Source organism: Episyrphus balteatus, chromosome 4, assembly GCF_945859705.1.
Source record: "Episyrphus balteatus chromosome 4, idEpiBalt1.1, whole genome shotgun sequence".
Classification (NCBI taxonomy): Eukaryota; Metazoa; Arthropoda; class Insecta; order Diptera; family Syrphidae; genus Episyrphus; species Episyrphus balteatus.
Window position 1 is genome coordinate 75,041,201 of NC_079137.1, and position 16,890 is coordinate 75,058,090.

Below are 16,890 nucleotides of genomic sequence, written 5' to 3' on the forward strand. Positions count from 1 at the left end.
TTGTTTATGAAAAAGAGGTGATAAGATACAAAATTTGACTGTCATTTTTGGATATGTCTTACAGTGAGATATGAAATTCAAGAACAATTTAGAGTAAAATCAAAATCTCTTTTCCTATCCGATTTGCTTTTTAAAATTAAAAGAAACAACTTTATTTTTCGTTTTTTTTTTTTTGTTGTCATATTTAATTTTTAATTTGAAATTATTTTGTATATTATAAAATAATTGTAAAATCACTGTTAACATATTTTTAAACGACTTACACAACAGTCTGCAGTTGAGAAATAAATAAATAAATATGAACGAACAGCCATTGTGAACACGAATACCTATGATCAATTTCTTTAGAAAAGTACTAACTAGTATCTGATTTAGCTACATAGACTAGGTTCTAGCACTTTTACTAATGATAATAACCCGAGCATTTCGAAAATCAAATCTCAAGGCTGAGCTACAATTTAATTTCGGAAACGACAAGCACTATGAAAAAATCTGCTTGTAATATTAATATGAAACCTCTCGCACAAAAATTGTAAAATTGGATTTTGGGAATTCAACCGGTAGATTGCAGCTTTGTTGGAGATTTATCAATTTGAGCCTCAACGGCAGGCTATATTTTCAGTGTTATAGTGTCTTCGCAATATTTAATTTTAACAGCCATACAAGCTACAACTTCATCTACCACATTCCATTCAGCCAGTAAAGCGAGGTGCCTGACACAGAGAAATGCATATTCACTTTAAAGCTTTTTTCTAGCTTGATTGTCTCTTGCTAACTATAAAACAAAGTAAATGTGGTTAGAAAATGTTAGCCGAACTAAGATTAATGTGTTTCATCTCGTATGGAAGTTTTGCTTTTATTTTTAAGTTAAAACTTCTATTTGCTCTTAATAAATAAATGGCGTAATACACCATTCAGGTTAATAATTCAGTGTTTGAGCTTTTTGAGAAGGTTTTTTTCCTTGACAGTAGAGATCTAAAATAATTCTTTTTTTCTTGTCGCAATAAAATGAACTTTTCTGTCCAGTTTATTCGAACAATTATTTAAGCATTTGCAATACAAAATAATGCATTCCCTTTTACAATTTTGAACGTGGAATATAAATAACGGTGAAAAGAATATGTTCTTTTCCAATAATAATTGCTATCTTCGTGAACTTTTTTTTAAATTCAAATTCAATCCTAAGTGGGCTTGAGGTCTTTCTCAGGGAGATTATTCTGTCTTCTAATCTTAAGAACTTCAAGCTTTTGTTTGGTTTCGTTTGGTTTTATTTGTTTTAAATTAAATATTTTAAAAGCTCAAAAAAATCGAAATTTTAAAATTTCGATAATTTGAAACGTTTTTTTTTCAAGACTTCAAATTTTTTGAGATTTTAAAATATTTAAAATTAATACAAATAAAACCAAACGAAACCAAACAAAAGCTTGAAGTTCTTAAGATTAGAAGACAGAATAATCTCCCTGAGGAAGACTGTAAATACGGTCGAAACGTCGGAAAAAAGATAGGCAAAAATTTATAAACAACACCTCAAGCCCACTTATGATTGAATTTATGTACTTTTCCTGTATACACTAGTTAGAGAGTAAAGAAAAGCATTAACGGTACTTTTCAGTCTTTTTTATCTCGGTCCGTTTATTTTGACAATATGACCAACGACAAAAGTTATAAAAAGCTTTTCTGAAATTTGAATCCCAAAATTTTTTCATTGTAACATTTATTTAAAGCAAAATAACAACCAAGCAATTAAAAAATCTGTAATATATCATGAAAAGATCGAAATCTATTGTTGATTTAAATAGGTCTTAATCTTGGTAGCCTGTCGACTTAGAGGTCGTAACTAATATCGAGTTCTATCTAATTCGATACTATCTATCGAACTTAGAATTATTATTCTATAAATAGTATTATTATTCTATACAAAAAAAATAAAAGGCGTGTTTCCGTTATAGTTCAGAGATTAAAATTCTAACACACAGCCCCTTAAACAAAAACTTCTTCCTTTCAGTCAAAATGAGTTTAATAAAAATGAGTTGATAATGGTTTCGGACCGTTTTTTGTGTAAATCCTTTGGCTTATTTATCAGATCACAATTCTCACTTGAACGTGGATAATGTTAGCTACAGTAAAATCTATTTCATGCAGTTTTCAATTTAATTTAAATTAAACATATGTACCTGATCAACAATCTGATCAATCACCATACCCTGCTCCAATGAAGGACGGGTATTTTGTAATTTCTCTTCTAATTGTCGTATTTTTTCCTGATAACCTTGACCAATTTCCATTTTTAAACTTTGAACTTCATTCTGAAGTGTTTCATTAGATCGATTTTGTGATCCAATATAGTTTTCCAATTCCTGTGTGTAAAGTTTTTCATTCATAAATTATAGAGACTCTTCTATTTTAAAATCTATTTTAAACTTACTTGAATTTTCTCTCCCAGACAATGTTCATTTAGCGCCTTCGTCTCTACCTGGGTTTCCAATTCAGAAATAATCTCACGCAAAACGAATATCTTATCAATGGATGCTTTTAATTCAACTTCAAATTTATCTTTTTTTGCCGAACATTCGGTGTATTTTTGTGTGAGATCTTTTATTTGAAGTTCTAAATTATCTACCTATAAATTAGAGAGAAGATGAGGTTAAAAATGCTATTTTTTTTTTTTTTTTTTTTCAAAACAAATAAAAATAAATAACAACAAAAAACAGTTTTAAAATACATTTAAAAAACAAAAATCAAACTTACGGTATTCCGAAATATATTATTGAATTTCTGAAATTTGCGTGATTGTGAAAATGAAATGGAATGAGGTGGAAAATGCGTGTTATGAGAGTGAAAGTGAGTTTGTTTGTTTGTTTTTTTTTTTTCAAGGACAAATTGTGTTTTTTTATGAGTTAATGAAAAAAAAAACAATAAAGAAAGGTGCAGATGAGTTCATATGAAGTGATTTTGTGATTTACGATATTAGTTTGTTTGGGGTTTTTTTTTTTGTTAAGAGCAGCGTGTAAGAGAAAAACAGAAACAAAAATCAAGTTGGACTAAGTTAATAAGGCATTTTTAATTAAGAGCGATATGAGAATTTTTAATTGTTTTTTTCTTTTAAGTGATCTAATACGATTACAAAAATTGATTTCAAATTAGTACAAACAAGTTATCCAAATTAAAAGAATTTTAAATCAATGAAACTTATGAAAACCCTCTACTATCCTAATTTAAAAAAGAAAAAATGTTTGCTTTTTCTTTGGAGATATTGATACTCACTTCTTTTGAGGCATTTTCAAATGAATTTCTCTCCTTTTCTTTATCGCGAATTAATGTTTTTAATTTTTCAATTTCACGCAGAAATTCATCGCGTTCTAATTCACGTTCAGCTGCTTGATCCTCGAGAAATTGGCGTGTCGCTTTAAGTTGTTTGTCAGCAGTATCGATCTGTTGAATTTTATTTTTTTGTTTGATAAAAACGTAAGAAGAGAGATAGAGAGAAAGGGATATTTGTATGTTTGAGATAAATATTTTTTTTTTCTCAATATTATATTTCAGAGAATTAAAAAAATCTAATTTAACCAAACAACCTGAATGAAACTAATCGAAAAGAATTCTAGAAAATTAAAAATAAAGAAAAAATGCATGTGCAGGCAGGCTATACATTCAGATAATTCACATGATTATTTAGTAACCATCACCAAATAAAATTTAAATAATTTTGGAACTTTTATCCTTTATTTATCTTTTATTAAGTATTTAAGTCAACTTAGTCATTTTTTGGCATTTTTCAAGCAAAACTTACTTTTACACGTTTTGTTGTAATTTTGCTGTGAAATGAAATTTAACTGTCAAGTTTTAATATTGTTAAATCTAAGACTGCTTTTATAATCACCGTTAGTCACCGTTAGATGTGTTTGGAGCCACATAGGAAAAAGCAGTTTTTTTTATTTTCTGATATAATAAACCATTGTGTTGAATTTATTCATATTGGAAAACGATATTCTCGTGTTTTGAACTTTTTAAGTAGAATCTGATAGTTCCTTTCTTCCAAAATATTAAGTGCTATTGAAAGTTTTGAAAAACTTAAAATCTATTCGTATGCTTTTTGACTTTCCAGGATTTTGGTAAAAACGCAGCCCAAAGTCATAAAAATGTAGTTACGTTTCTGTTTCTATAGAGCGATGAGAACTAGAAGTTTTAAAAATAAAAATGTTTTGCTAATACATAACCCTAAACAGTGTTAGAGAAAAGCAACCTTTTCCAAAATCTGTGTGTAGCAAGAATCGCTCATTATTAAATTTTTGTCCGAAGGTCAGTTGTAATTATAATTATATGAAAAAATAACCATAAACGAAAGAACCTTGATTATTTCATAATAAAGGAGGGTTTTTGAACTGTTGAAATGTTTTTTTCCTTTCAAACACACGGAGAGACAAGTGCATAACTCTTAAAATAGTATCACACGTTTTTTTAATTTAATACAAAAACCCAAATTAACGAAGCACCAAGAAATTCAGAAAAGTATAAATAAGTTTCTGTTTCAAACTGTTTTAAAAAAAAAAGTGTACTTATGTTGTTATACAAACGCTTCGTGTTATTATACAAACGCCGGTTTCTACCAGGAAATAAAATTCCAAATACATTTATCAAATTTTTGGCGGCTCGTTTTTTGGTATTTCGATATCTAACATTCATTTTTAAATTTGATTTAGGAAATTTGTAGGCAAGTTGAAAATTGCGAAACTGTATTAGAAAAAAACAAAAAAGTTATGACGATTCTACATTTTGAAATAGAATTTCTTGAACAAGTTTGCTCTCATGCATTGTCAAGTAAGTTTACGAATAATACAAATTCTAAATAAAAAAAAAAAAAACAAATCATCTTGAGTATCTGTTTGCTTTAGTGGAAGAATTAAGCTCATTTGGGTAAGAGAATGATATAAGTAAATAAAAAGAAAACGATTGATAATTTAAAAACAGCAACAATAGATACACCTAATATCACGTATCATAAAAATGAAGGAACTATCACCAAAACAGTACTGCAGTTTTATGTTACATGTTAAGGGCCTAGATAAGGAGTTGGCTGATTTAATATTGATATAGGATAAATAGCATTTATTTACAATTTTATCCGAAAAATAAAATAAATGAAACATGAAAATATTTTTGAAAAATGCATGCAACTTGAAAAATATTTTTCATTTAACAAGAATAGCCACAATAAACAACAACAGCATTGTGAACGAAATATATAAATAAATTTACAAATATACAATATTTAAACAGCAAGCAGTAAATACTTAATTTTACTTTTAAAAACGAACTCACCTGCGACTGCAAATCATCTCGATCTTTTCGGCTATTTTCTACCACCTTATCGCCTTCTCGACAGAAATCTTCAATCATTTGTAACAATGTCGATGTTGCATCGTTGTTTTGTTGCGTTGGACTACTCAATATATGACGAGCTTTTTCTTGAAGTTGGAAAAACGATGTCGTTGGTTTCTCCTCGTCACTTCTCTGAGGACTCTTAATCAAACCCAAGCCATATCCTTGATAATCTTCACGTAGATCCATGCCTTGAACCTGATCTCTCAGTTGAATAACTTGAGCACTTAATTCTTTATTTCTCTGTACCGCCAATTCTAATTCATGTTGCATACGTGACCTTTCATTCTCGGCCTTAACCAAACGATTTTTGAACTCATGGAATTGGAAATTCAATTCACTAGCAGCAATCGATGAACTAAAATCATCAAGAGACTCGTTAAGTCCTTGAACACGATTTAGATCTGGCGGCAGGGAAAGAAGTTGTTGACTTGTTGCTTTTTTGGTCTTCCACATGTTTTCATTGAATGAACTTGCTCTCACAAAGGAGTAGTTCTTCAAACCATCTTCCTCGCAACTATCGACTTTTTCAGCTCCACTCGATTCACTTCCTTTGCGTTCGTTTTTCTTTTGCATCTCCTCGGAGAGCTCTAGCAAAAGAACTGCCTCTGATTTCAAGCGCTCCAGGCACTCATTCAAATCAAAGTCATCCAAATCAACAGTGTTTGATAGACCCACCGATTTAGATGAAACAAAGCTAATCAAATGTGGATCCTCAACGACATCGAGTAGCCCTGTAATATCAGGAGCAAATCGAACTCTCTTCGAGAGCATCGTACAATTCATCATGGAATTATTGAGATCATGGTCTTCACCATCGATCGTCCGATTTGCCATGATCCGTTGGATCTCATCGATAAAAGTTGCATTAAGATCATCTTCGCAGTTATTGACACTTCTCATGAGCTCTGCAAGAATACATCGCAAGGTTTTTGATAACTCTCTCAATCCATCACGTTCGGAGACAATCTGATCAAAGTCTCGACTAAGATCGAATGCAGAGTTTCTTTTAACCTTGCGATTATATTGTTTTTCAAATTCAGCCTTTAGTCGCGACATCTGGGGAAAGAACAAAGAAAGTGTTAAAAAATGGCCAAGAGAATTTTATTAAGGTTGCTAACCTCTTCCTCATGTTTAATCTGCAGTTGGGCTATCTCTAGTTGACTCTTTGCCGTGAACTTTTCTCGTAGCAAAATTAATTCTGGTGGCCAATTGTGGTCGTCGGTTGTTGTCTCTGATAAGAGAGCCTGAAAGGATGAAAAACAAAATTAATTAATTAGTCGAGGATGATCTATCTTATCTGAGGAACGAAAATGGAATAAAATTAATGGAAATATGATGAAGTCGTTTCTGTTTTTCTTGTTAAGAAAGAATGTTAAATCAGACCTCTTTTGGGGGTTAATTGTAATTGAAATTAAATGGAAAAGCTAATTAATTATAATGGGTGGCCCTTGCTATGGCTGAATTTCCATGAAAATTGATGAAAGGGGGATTTTTTTTGTTGGTTTTTTTTTATAGATGAGAGACTTTTCAACTTTTGAAAAAAATTTTCCTTGGCTAGAAATCTTCATTAACATCAGCTGTGGATTTATTATTTTTATTTTTACTGACATGACGTACTGAATGGCGGCGGGCGTCTGTTCCATTTGAAATTGAAAGTGAGGTCGGCAATGGTAATTGCTTTATTTTTATAAATAATACTCTTACTTTAATGCTAGATCATGGTCAAGTGTAAAAGTGTTTTGGTTTTTTTTTTCTTTTGTTTTGTTTTATTTTTGTTGGCAAAGAAATGAGTTTTTTGTGGTGCTTAGGAGCAATTTGTCTTAAGACAATTTATGAGTATTTATTGATTTATTGGGCATTTTTGGAAAATTCAAAGGAAATGGAAAAGTAAGATAACTTAATTGAAATTATATTGATCGATTAATTACTCGTAACTTATGTCTTTAAGTCTATTCTTTTGCAAAAAATCAACTATTGTTGGAGTCCCATAACATTTATGATATCACCAATCATATTTACGATTAAAATGAAAGTTTAGCATTTTGGCTTTACTTCTTAAAAACGGTTATATTCTGCCCTTATAGATATGGGATTAATTTAAAAGCACGAGCTAAAGTTAAGTTAATATTAATTCAATTCGTATACCTTCAGTGAAGTTAAGTTGAAATTTCTAAATACACGAAGAAACGGACCACAAGTCTGCAAGTATTTGTTGTTTTGTTTTTCGAATGTTTATTTGGACGTTTAAGTTTCTTTGATTATTTTCGAAGATGAAGATGTTACACTAAGAAAACCTAAGGGTTTCTTTATCTTTAGCTATGAATACTAACTGGGAAATTTTGAAGTAAATGTTCGAGTAAACACTCAGAATATTCGTCTCAGACTTGAGCTTGAGAAAAAATTTTACTTGAGTGACGACTCTGAATTCCGCCCTAAGTTCTCACACACCTATCAGGTATTGTGTTTTAAAGCTTAAAGAATTCTTAGACTTAAAATTGTTTTCATAGATCTTGAAGTGATCAAATCGTGGGATCTTGACAGTAAAAATCGTCTAACTTCATATTGCATACGCCTGCATTCCTAATTAATGAGTTTGTGACATCAAAATCCTTTTTTAAAAGATCGTAACAACACAAATTCAAAAGAACAGAATACTTAAATCCATATTTACTGTCGATCAAGTACCACGATCTGAAATTTTCTCTCGAATAAAATATTTCCCACGTCTCGTGGTATACATAGACGTCATAATGCACTGAAATATCAAAGTTCAATGAAAATTCTATATTTCCAAGCAAACGAAAAATCATTTTCAACTTTTTGAAAGCAAATAGAATTTTATTTATTTTCTCAGAATGAAAATAAGATTATGACTAAAAATAATTTCCGTTTCTAGTATTTACCTACAATCACGTTCCAAGATCATGGTCACAGTTAGTGGCTTATTGATTTGAAAAGATAAATAATTTGAATTTGCATATTTTTGAAATAAAGTTATTTCTCTAGGAGTAAAATTTTGAGCTTGGAGGTTTAATTTTGCAACATAGCTAATAAGATATTTTTGATAAATAATAAAAAAAAAACTATGTTCAATCATTGGCAGACTATTTGACTATCTATACAAATCACAAAAAAAAAACTAAATTAATGCGACAAAACACACCACATTTTTGTATAATGGGATTCTCTGGTGATAGAAAAATGACTAACTTTAGCAAGGGGAATATACAAAAAGATTAATGATAAGACTTGAACTTAATCTTTTTTTTTTTTTTGAAAAAAGGTCAAGGTGGTGATAATCCAATGATTACGTTGAGCTGTTGTCAATGCTTTGATACTTTTTTCATTCATTTTTGTTTTTAAACAAATTGCCTGTTTTAATGCAAGTACATTTATACTCGAAAACAAAAACAATTGTATAAACCAAACTAAAACAACAAAAAATACTTGCTAGAGACATACAATGTAGTATTTTTATAGCAAATCATTAATACGTCAGTAATGATTTTGATTTTTACTTATGTTTGAATGTTCTAAAATTTCGGAATGGATTACCTACCTACATTGCAAAATCGTAAAATATCGAAAGACAAAAAAGTTTTTTGCATTAATTTGCTTGGCGTGATGTTATCTATCTATCTTGAGACAATCATCTTTTCTTTTTTCGTCTATATTAAAAAAAAAAGCTAAAATGTTAACCAATAACTAATTGATCACTTCTGGTTTTCAATGACACTGGTCGGCAAAAAAAAAAAACAAAAATAAAGTCGGGAGCAAAAAGTCTGTGAGGTGATTTTAATTAACTTGAGTGTGCTGAATTCAAAACTGTTTACATATTTATTCTATCACGTCTAGTTTTTGAGCTCTATTCATCACTTTTTTTCACTATAAAGTCTCAAAAACTAATTTTGGATGAAATGCTTTCTGAAGTTTGATCTAAAATATATATTTTTTCCGCAATATTTTGCTTTTATCCAAATCGTGAGTCGAAAACTGGAATTAAACTCAAGTCTGCTTCAAAAAAGGTACAAATATCTTTTACTTCATAAAAAATTATGAAAAAAACATATTTAAGACGATAAAACATGGCTTTTGAGATTGATAAGTGGTTTTGCAAAACAAAATTTAACGATGATGTAATTCGACGCCAAACCAAAAACGTTTTTGACCTGTTAATATTCAAATAGTTCGAAAACTTGACGTGCCAGTAAGATTTTGACCTCGGATTCTGAATTGGCACGCAAAATTCCTTTAGAAAAGTATGGTTTGGTTCAAGCTCTATTTTCGTACCGACCAGTGTAATACTAAAATTAGATTCCGGAAAACTTCCTCTTCAAATATTTTTTTTATCCACTTTCAAAATTTTATGAAGAAATAACTTATTTTCATTGTGGAGTTGGAAGTACGTATTATGGACAATTTACTTGAGTGTTTGTAATGTAAATGTAAACAAAATACATAAGTCATTCATTTTGACAAAGATCGACACAGAAAGTGGGTCAAGAAACGGACAAATTTCAAATGGAAACATAAAAAAAAATGCTACTCCAAACTGCCCAAATCATTTAAGACATCTAAACTAATTTATTCTAATTGAAACATCAATTTAGACCAAAAAAGACAAACTAATAAAATGACCAACAACATACAAATCAATTAAAAAAAAAGTAAATTTATTCGTCCATCAAACGGAAGCTATCTTGGTTTGTTGTTCATAATAATGGCGCTCGCGCCATGTCGATCAATTATCTTGATTGTGACATGTCAGAAACGTCACGTAGAATAAAAATGAGCGTTAATTTTCAACACTGCATATTAGGGTGGGTCAAAACATCGAAATTCTTTTTTTTTTATTTGGTACTCCAAAAAATCGATTGCTAGACCCCTCTAGGATATACACACCAAATATGAGCTCTTTATATTAATGGGAAGGTCCTCCGCTTTGCAATTTTCCATTTTTACATCAAGCTTCTACTAAAAAAAAATAATTTTTTTATTAATTGACTTTTTAGCAAATTTCTTTTCATATTCTTGTAGGAAATTGAACGCTCTACAAAAAAGGCCTTATACACTTTTTTCGTTTATCTAACCGTTGAATAGATATTTGAGGTCCAAAAATAGAGAAAATCTTTAAAAATTCGTTTTTTGTTCTTAATTATGTAACAAATTGAAAAATTATAATATTCAAACGCGCAAGACAAATTCTTTTTGCAAATTGATTGCTCCACAAAAAAGGTCAATAACTTTTTTCATTAATCTAACCATTCTAAAGATATTCGAGGTCAAAGTTAAAAAAAAATATAAAAACATTTTATATTTTTAAAAAATTTCCAATTCACTGAAACTTCATTATTTTCAAATAAACAAGATATATTCTTGTAGGGGCTTAAACGTTCTACAAAAAATTCCTTGGAATCAAATTGATTGCTTTAACCGTTAAGAAGATATTCGTATCCAAACCAATGCTCACTGATTTCAATAGTTTTCTTATGACCCGTATGCATTGCGATTTGGATACGAATATCTTCTAAACGGTTAAAGCAATCAATTTGATTCCAAGGAATTTTTTGTAATACGTTTAAGCCCCTACAAGAATATATCTTGCTAATTTGAAAATAATGAAGTTTCAGTGAATTGGAAATTTTTTAAAAATATAAAATGTTTTTATATTTTTTTTTAACTTTGACCTCGAATATCTTTAGAATGGTTAGATTAATGAAAAAAGTTATTAAGACCTTTTTTGTGGAGCAATCAATTTGCAAAAAGAATTTGTCTTGCGCGTTTGATTATTATAATTTTTCAATTTGTTACAAAATTAAGAACAAAAAACGAATTTTTAAAGATTTTCTCTATTTTTGGACCTCAAATATCTATTCAACGGTTAGATAAACGAAAAAAGTGTATAAGGCCTTTTTTGTAGAGCGTTCAATTTCCTACAAGAATATGAAAAGAAATTTGCTAAAAAGTCAATTAATAAAAAAATTATTTTTTTTTAGTAGAAGCTTGATGTAAAAATGGAAAATTGCAAAGCGGAGGACCTTCCCATTAATATAAAGAGCTCATATTTGGTGTGTATATCCTAGAGGGGTCTAGCAATCGATTTTTTGGAGTAGGTACCAAATCAAAAAAAAAAATTTAGATTTTTTTGACCCACCCTACTGCATATTCATGCTGACAAAGAAACGTCACTGTAAAAGACGTTCATAATTATTTACAAAAAAAAACTTATTCAAAAAAGTCGTGATATTAGCAGATGTTACTAGGCTATGACGATGAAGCGTCATGCTACATTTGAGTTTGGGTTATTTATGTCTTGCCTTTTTTTTTCAAATAAAATAAAAACTAGAAGCTTTCTATTTCTTCGTATTTTTCAGTGTTGACAGCATTTTGAAGTCGTTTTTTTTTAGATTTTACTTGAAGGGCAAAGACGATTTGGGATTTTTTTTATTATTTATGAACACAAAAATAAAATGTGGGGGAGTTTTACTTCTTTTGTTCTGAGGTTGGACGATTTGAAAATTGAAATTGAAATTTTTTTTAACGTTTTGCCTTAACATTGTGGGACCGATTTCATTGTTGAAAAATTGTGTTTTGAAATTTTTTTTTTAAATATTTTTACTATCGTCTGACCTTAGAAATCTACATTAACATTTCAATGATGTAAAAAGAGATTAAAATATTTGAAAATTTCGTAAGTTTTCGAAATTTGTATGTAAATTTGTCAAAATGTCATGTTCTAATCAATAAACTACAGATTCTTCCTGAAGCATGCATTTTGTTTTGAGTTTTTGGCGGGTTAAACAAAAACCATAACATGAATAATGATTTGTTGATTTTGAGGAAACATGTTATTGATGGATTTGTTTATGCTTCATGTATTACAAAAACAAAAACCATCCGAAAAATATGACTCATAGTATGTTTTCATCTGTTAGACTCCTGTTAGTGTTAGAAAATTAGGTCAACTTGTTTTGATTTTTGTTTGTAAACATCAAGGGATAATGTTTATAAGGGATGTGTTGTAGTAGAGTCCGATGATCTTTTATTGCTTATTATTTCCATAAGTGTTATTTTTATAGCTGGAGAAAGATATTTGTACAGGTTTATGACTACATTTTTTATTTTATGAGTTTTTGGAATTCTGAATGGCTTATGTTTTTTTTAATGCAATCAAAAATACACAAAATGTTTAATGATTTGGAAATTATTCAAATATTTTTTATAAAAAATGTTAATAACAATAATTATTATGTTTTCATTTTTTTTTCTGAAACTTTTTTAAGTTAAAATTGAAGAAAAATGGGTGTAACAGAAACCCATAAGAACACCCATTTAATTTTTAATTTGGTGACATATGAATTTTGAGACATTCTTAAGATTTTATTTTAGCTTTGGAAACATTTAAGACATAGGTATACGATTTTTTATTACGTTTCTTTCATAAAAAACTACATTTTTTTATAGTCTCATAAAAATAATATGGTTGAAAAAGAAATGAATCAAAGAATTTAATAAAAACCATTAAAAATTCTTAAAAATTAGTAAAAAATGTTTTGTCAAACATAGAATCTATTTTGAAGATTTATTATGGCAATGTCAAGTATGTTGAGAACATCAAGCTTATTTTAGAGTTTTGCTGCAATCAAAAAATCTTTCAAAAAGCATAATTTGTGTTCAGGGTTATTCTTCATTTAAAGCATTAAATGAGTTTTTTAAATTGCTGTGATTGTGACTAGTCGCCAACACAACATCAATTCACACCCAAACTTCAACTTTACAATTGGGAACAACCCGAGACTTAAAAGGCTGTCCCACATCAACGAAGACTGACGTTAAAGTTTTTGCCGACAGAGTTTTTTTTATTAAAATATTCAAACCTTCCTTTGATATTCGTATCACCATTCTCTGCTTTACTTATTTAGTTCTTTTTAATTTGTTTTTACCTTCAAAAAACACTAAAAAGTGCCGATACGATAATCATCCGCAAATGACTTCGTACTCGGTGAAAATGGACCCCAGCGCGTGCGGTATCTGGGGGGGAAAGAGGCGTGGGAATATTTAAAAAAAAAAAAAACCCGGAATATCAGCGTTAAATGATGTCTCAAAGTAACGAATTTCCTTCGTTACGGGCGTGACAGTTCTCCTCAATTGTTTCAATGAATTACTCCACCCGTTATAAATATGAAAGATTTATTAAAATAGGTCTAATTAATTGAAAACATTTTTTATTTTAGTTTCAGTTTCCAATTTAAATGCGTTACGGGTGTGACCTCACAAAACAGCTAACTAAAAAAAAATGAGAATTTTCATAATTTTTAAAATATTTCCACAATGAGACATTATCAAAAAATTCGGTTTAAAGTTATGAAATATTTAAGACTTAAACATAAGTCTTTCGTATGAAGTAAACACATAAATAAAGTTTGTATTGGGGTCAAAAATTAGTATGTAACAAAATTCGGTTTTCAAAATTCTATTTTTTTTAAGGGAGCGGGTCATAATTCTGCTTGTCAAAATTCTGTACGAAAAAATTCTGTGGGGTCAAAATACTGTAAGACCATAATTCTGAATGTCACTATACTTTAATATTAAATCAATTCTAGGAACACAAATCAAACTTTTCTTAAACATACAAAATACATTTTACAAAAAAATGTCAAAATCAATATAAATTTATTTTTTTTGCAATCCATTTTAGGTATGCAACGTGGTTTAATTCAGATTGTTTTTTAAATAAGTGTAGAGTTTTGTTTTTTCTCTCCTTTTTCCGTAGCTTCTAATAAGGTACCTAGAATAATCAGCATTAGAAGCTTGCCTCTTTATTAAGTTGATCTTTAAGAAATGCATAATAAAACCTGTAAATAAATCTGTAAAAATGATGCAAAAAATATCGTGAGCGCGCACTTTTTTACATTATCAAAATTTTGATTTACAGAATTTTGATGTACAGAGTTTTGAAATACAGTATTTTGACCAAGCAGAATTTTGCTACACAGAATTTTGACTTTTAGAATTTTGTTCGTACAGCATTTTGCACATACAGAACCTTGATATACAGTGTTTTGGCATACAGAATTTTGCAACATACAGCATTTCGACCCCAACCCATTGTTTAAAGCTTTTTAAACTGAAAATTCTGTATTTTAAAAATTCTGGAAATCCAAAACTCTGTTTTCCAAAATTCTGGAAGCCCATAATTCTGTACCAAAATTCTGGCTTTCAAAATTTTGTGTCCAAGATTCTGTAAATGGAAAAAGAAAATTTGTTTTGATAGTGAAAAAAAGTTCACAATGTTTTTCATTATCAAAATAATTTTTTTATTTCCAATTTTCAGAATTTTCGATACAAAACTTTGAAGAGCAAAATTATGGATACAGAGAATTTTAAAATTCAGGATTCTAAAGTTACAGAATTTTGAAATGCAGATCAACAGGAAACACATTTTGCATATAAAATTTTAAAAAATGATTATCATGTAGGTAGTTTAAAATCCGAAACATAGATTCATTAATTAAACAAAAAACAATTTTTGTTTTTAAGCTAAAACACAATTTAAAAAATTGAAGTTTTCAAAGTCCTTATGTTTGTCTGTCAGTCAATATGCAAATACCCTAATGCAATTTAATTTTGGACACTAAATACTTAAATAACAGCTTTCGAGTCAAACTCAAGCTTTTTTTAAACAAAGGCGAAAAACCTAATTTGAATACAAAATTAAACCAGAAAAAAGTTGAAATACTTTATCCAATCTTCTAATCTGCTAATCTAATTTCAAACAAATTACTAGATTGTCCGTTGGCGCTATATAAATTATAATTAAACTTGCACAACACTTCATTGCTTACATTAAGTAATTTAAAGTAACACTTCATTCATAAAACCTCCTATTAACCTAAATTCCCTATTCTATTCTATCTGTTCTTTCAGCCAAACAGCCCACTGCTTCTTACAGCAATTTCTCGCAACATAAATTTACACAAATGCCCTACTCAAACAAAAACCATTTCCGCATTACTTCAAAGGCCCAGAATTTCAGTTCAGTCTTCAGTTACTTGAAAAATGCGACCACTTAGTAAAAAGTAAAGCAGACCTCCCAAAAAAATAAAACAAAAAACAAAAAAATATGTAAAAGATGCAAAATACTCAGAGACTCACGCACCCTCAATTATAATTGAATCCGATGTGAATGCAGAAATTTAAAACAATCTGCAAAACATGTGTGTTTTTCAACAAACCATACACACAGAAATTTTTATTTTTAAAAAATGTTTCAGTTTTTTTTTTTTGTTTTTTTTTTTTTTTTCAATTCACACCCACTTTATGTTCAAGCGCAATCTTTATTTGTTTTTGCAATAAATATGTTATCTGCACACTTTTCAATCAATATTGAATAGTTTATAAAAAGTTAAGCATCTCAATCGATTTTTCAATCAAAAGGAATCAAATTAAAAACTTAATTTTACACCAAGTAACAGTGGTAAATAGTTTCTCACATCCGCCGAAGCAAAAATCTATTTTCAAACAAACTCAAAAAAATAATGTACTTTGTACCCGTTCTTCGTTAGTCGGGGTAATCTTATTTTACGCGCGTTTTTTTGAAATTTTTTTTCAAAAGACCGTTTTAGACGTGGCTGTCGCCAAAAAATATGCGACGACAAGAAATGCTAATGTTCCAAATTGTTTCAACTATGTTTTATGTTTTTTATGTTGTATCTTATAGCATCACTTTTATCCTCAAGTCTCTATGAATAGATGTGATGCGGGTATAAGAAATTGTTCCGTTACTTTACACGCACAATGTCTGAACACGTAAAAGTCCCGTTGTAGACTAAATTCAAAAGTATCTTCGAAGCCGGCAAATTTTTGTTTGGGAATAATTTACGGTGATTGTATGGTGTTGGTGTGTGGCGTGGTGAATAAAAACAAAAAAGAAAGATGCTTTGTGGTGAAATTGTTTGAGATGAATGAGAGATTTGTTTAGAATCAAATGAGATGATTTGGAGAGTTTTCTTAGGTAAAGAGAAATTCGGGATAAATTATTTTATAAATTTTGAAATATTGTAAGAAATTTTAATAAACACAAAGACAATGTTTTTAGAGACAATTTGGCTGCCAAATATTTAAATTTAAATTTAATTTGTATTTTTGTGACGATTATAGATGTCATTAACGCTCGGATGAATCAGTTTTGTAGCTTTTTTGGGAAATAAAATTGGAACAAAAAATATGAAAACGCAAAAGTTTTGTAGATTTCATGAACAAATATTCATTTATTTTTTCTTCTTCGACAATTTTGTGAATTATTAAGTTTTCAAGAATAAAAATTTATTAAAAATTTAATCATTGTATTCCAATTGTTATATCTACCGATAAAAGTGTTGAAAATATAATACAGGTTTCACAGATTTTATACCAGTCAGATACAACTTTAATTTTAAATTTACAAAAATGTTTCATCTAACCAACTGTAATACCTGAAGCTTTGAATGGATGGGAAATGAGAATAAA

General features: G+C 29.2%; 1 protein-coding gene across 6 annotated transcripts in view; it reads right to left on the minus strand.

Moving 5' to 3' along the window:
* The window catches only part of LOC129917780 (pericentrin), a 48,008-nt gene that overhangs the window by 12,478 nt on the left and 18,640 nt on the right, over nt 1–16,890 (minus strand). For 2 of the 6 annotated variants that reach the window (XM_055997905.1, XM_055997910.1), the window contains 6 exons: nt 6,501–6,626; nt 5,320–6,438; nt 3,265–3,432; nt 2,749–2,775; nt 2,426–2,620; nt 2,175–2,357 (listed from right to left, as the gene is read on the minus strand). In XM_055997905.1, the coding sequence (XP_055853880.1) occupies nt 2,175–2,357; nt 2,426–2,620; nt 2,749–2,775; nt 3,265–3,432; nt 5,320–6,438; nt 6,501–6,626 (1,818 nt within the window). The remainder of the gene's footprint in view (nt 1–2,174; nt 2,358–2,425; nt 2,621–2,748; nt 2,776–3,264; nt 3,433–5,319; nt 6,439–6,500; nt 6,627–16,890) is intronic. The other 4 variants (XM_055997911.1, XM_055997906.1, XM_055997907.1 and 1 more) reach the window with 2 other exon arrangements.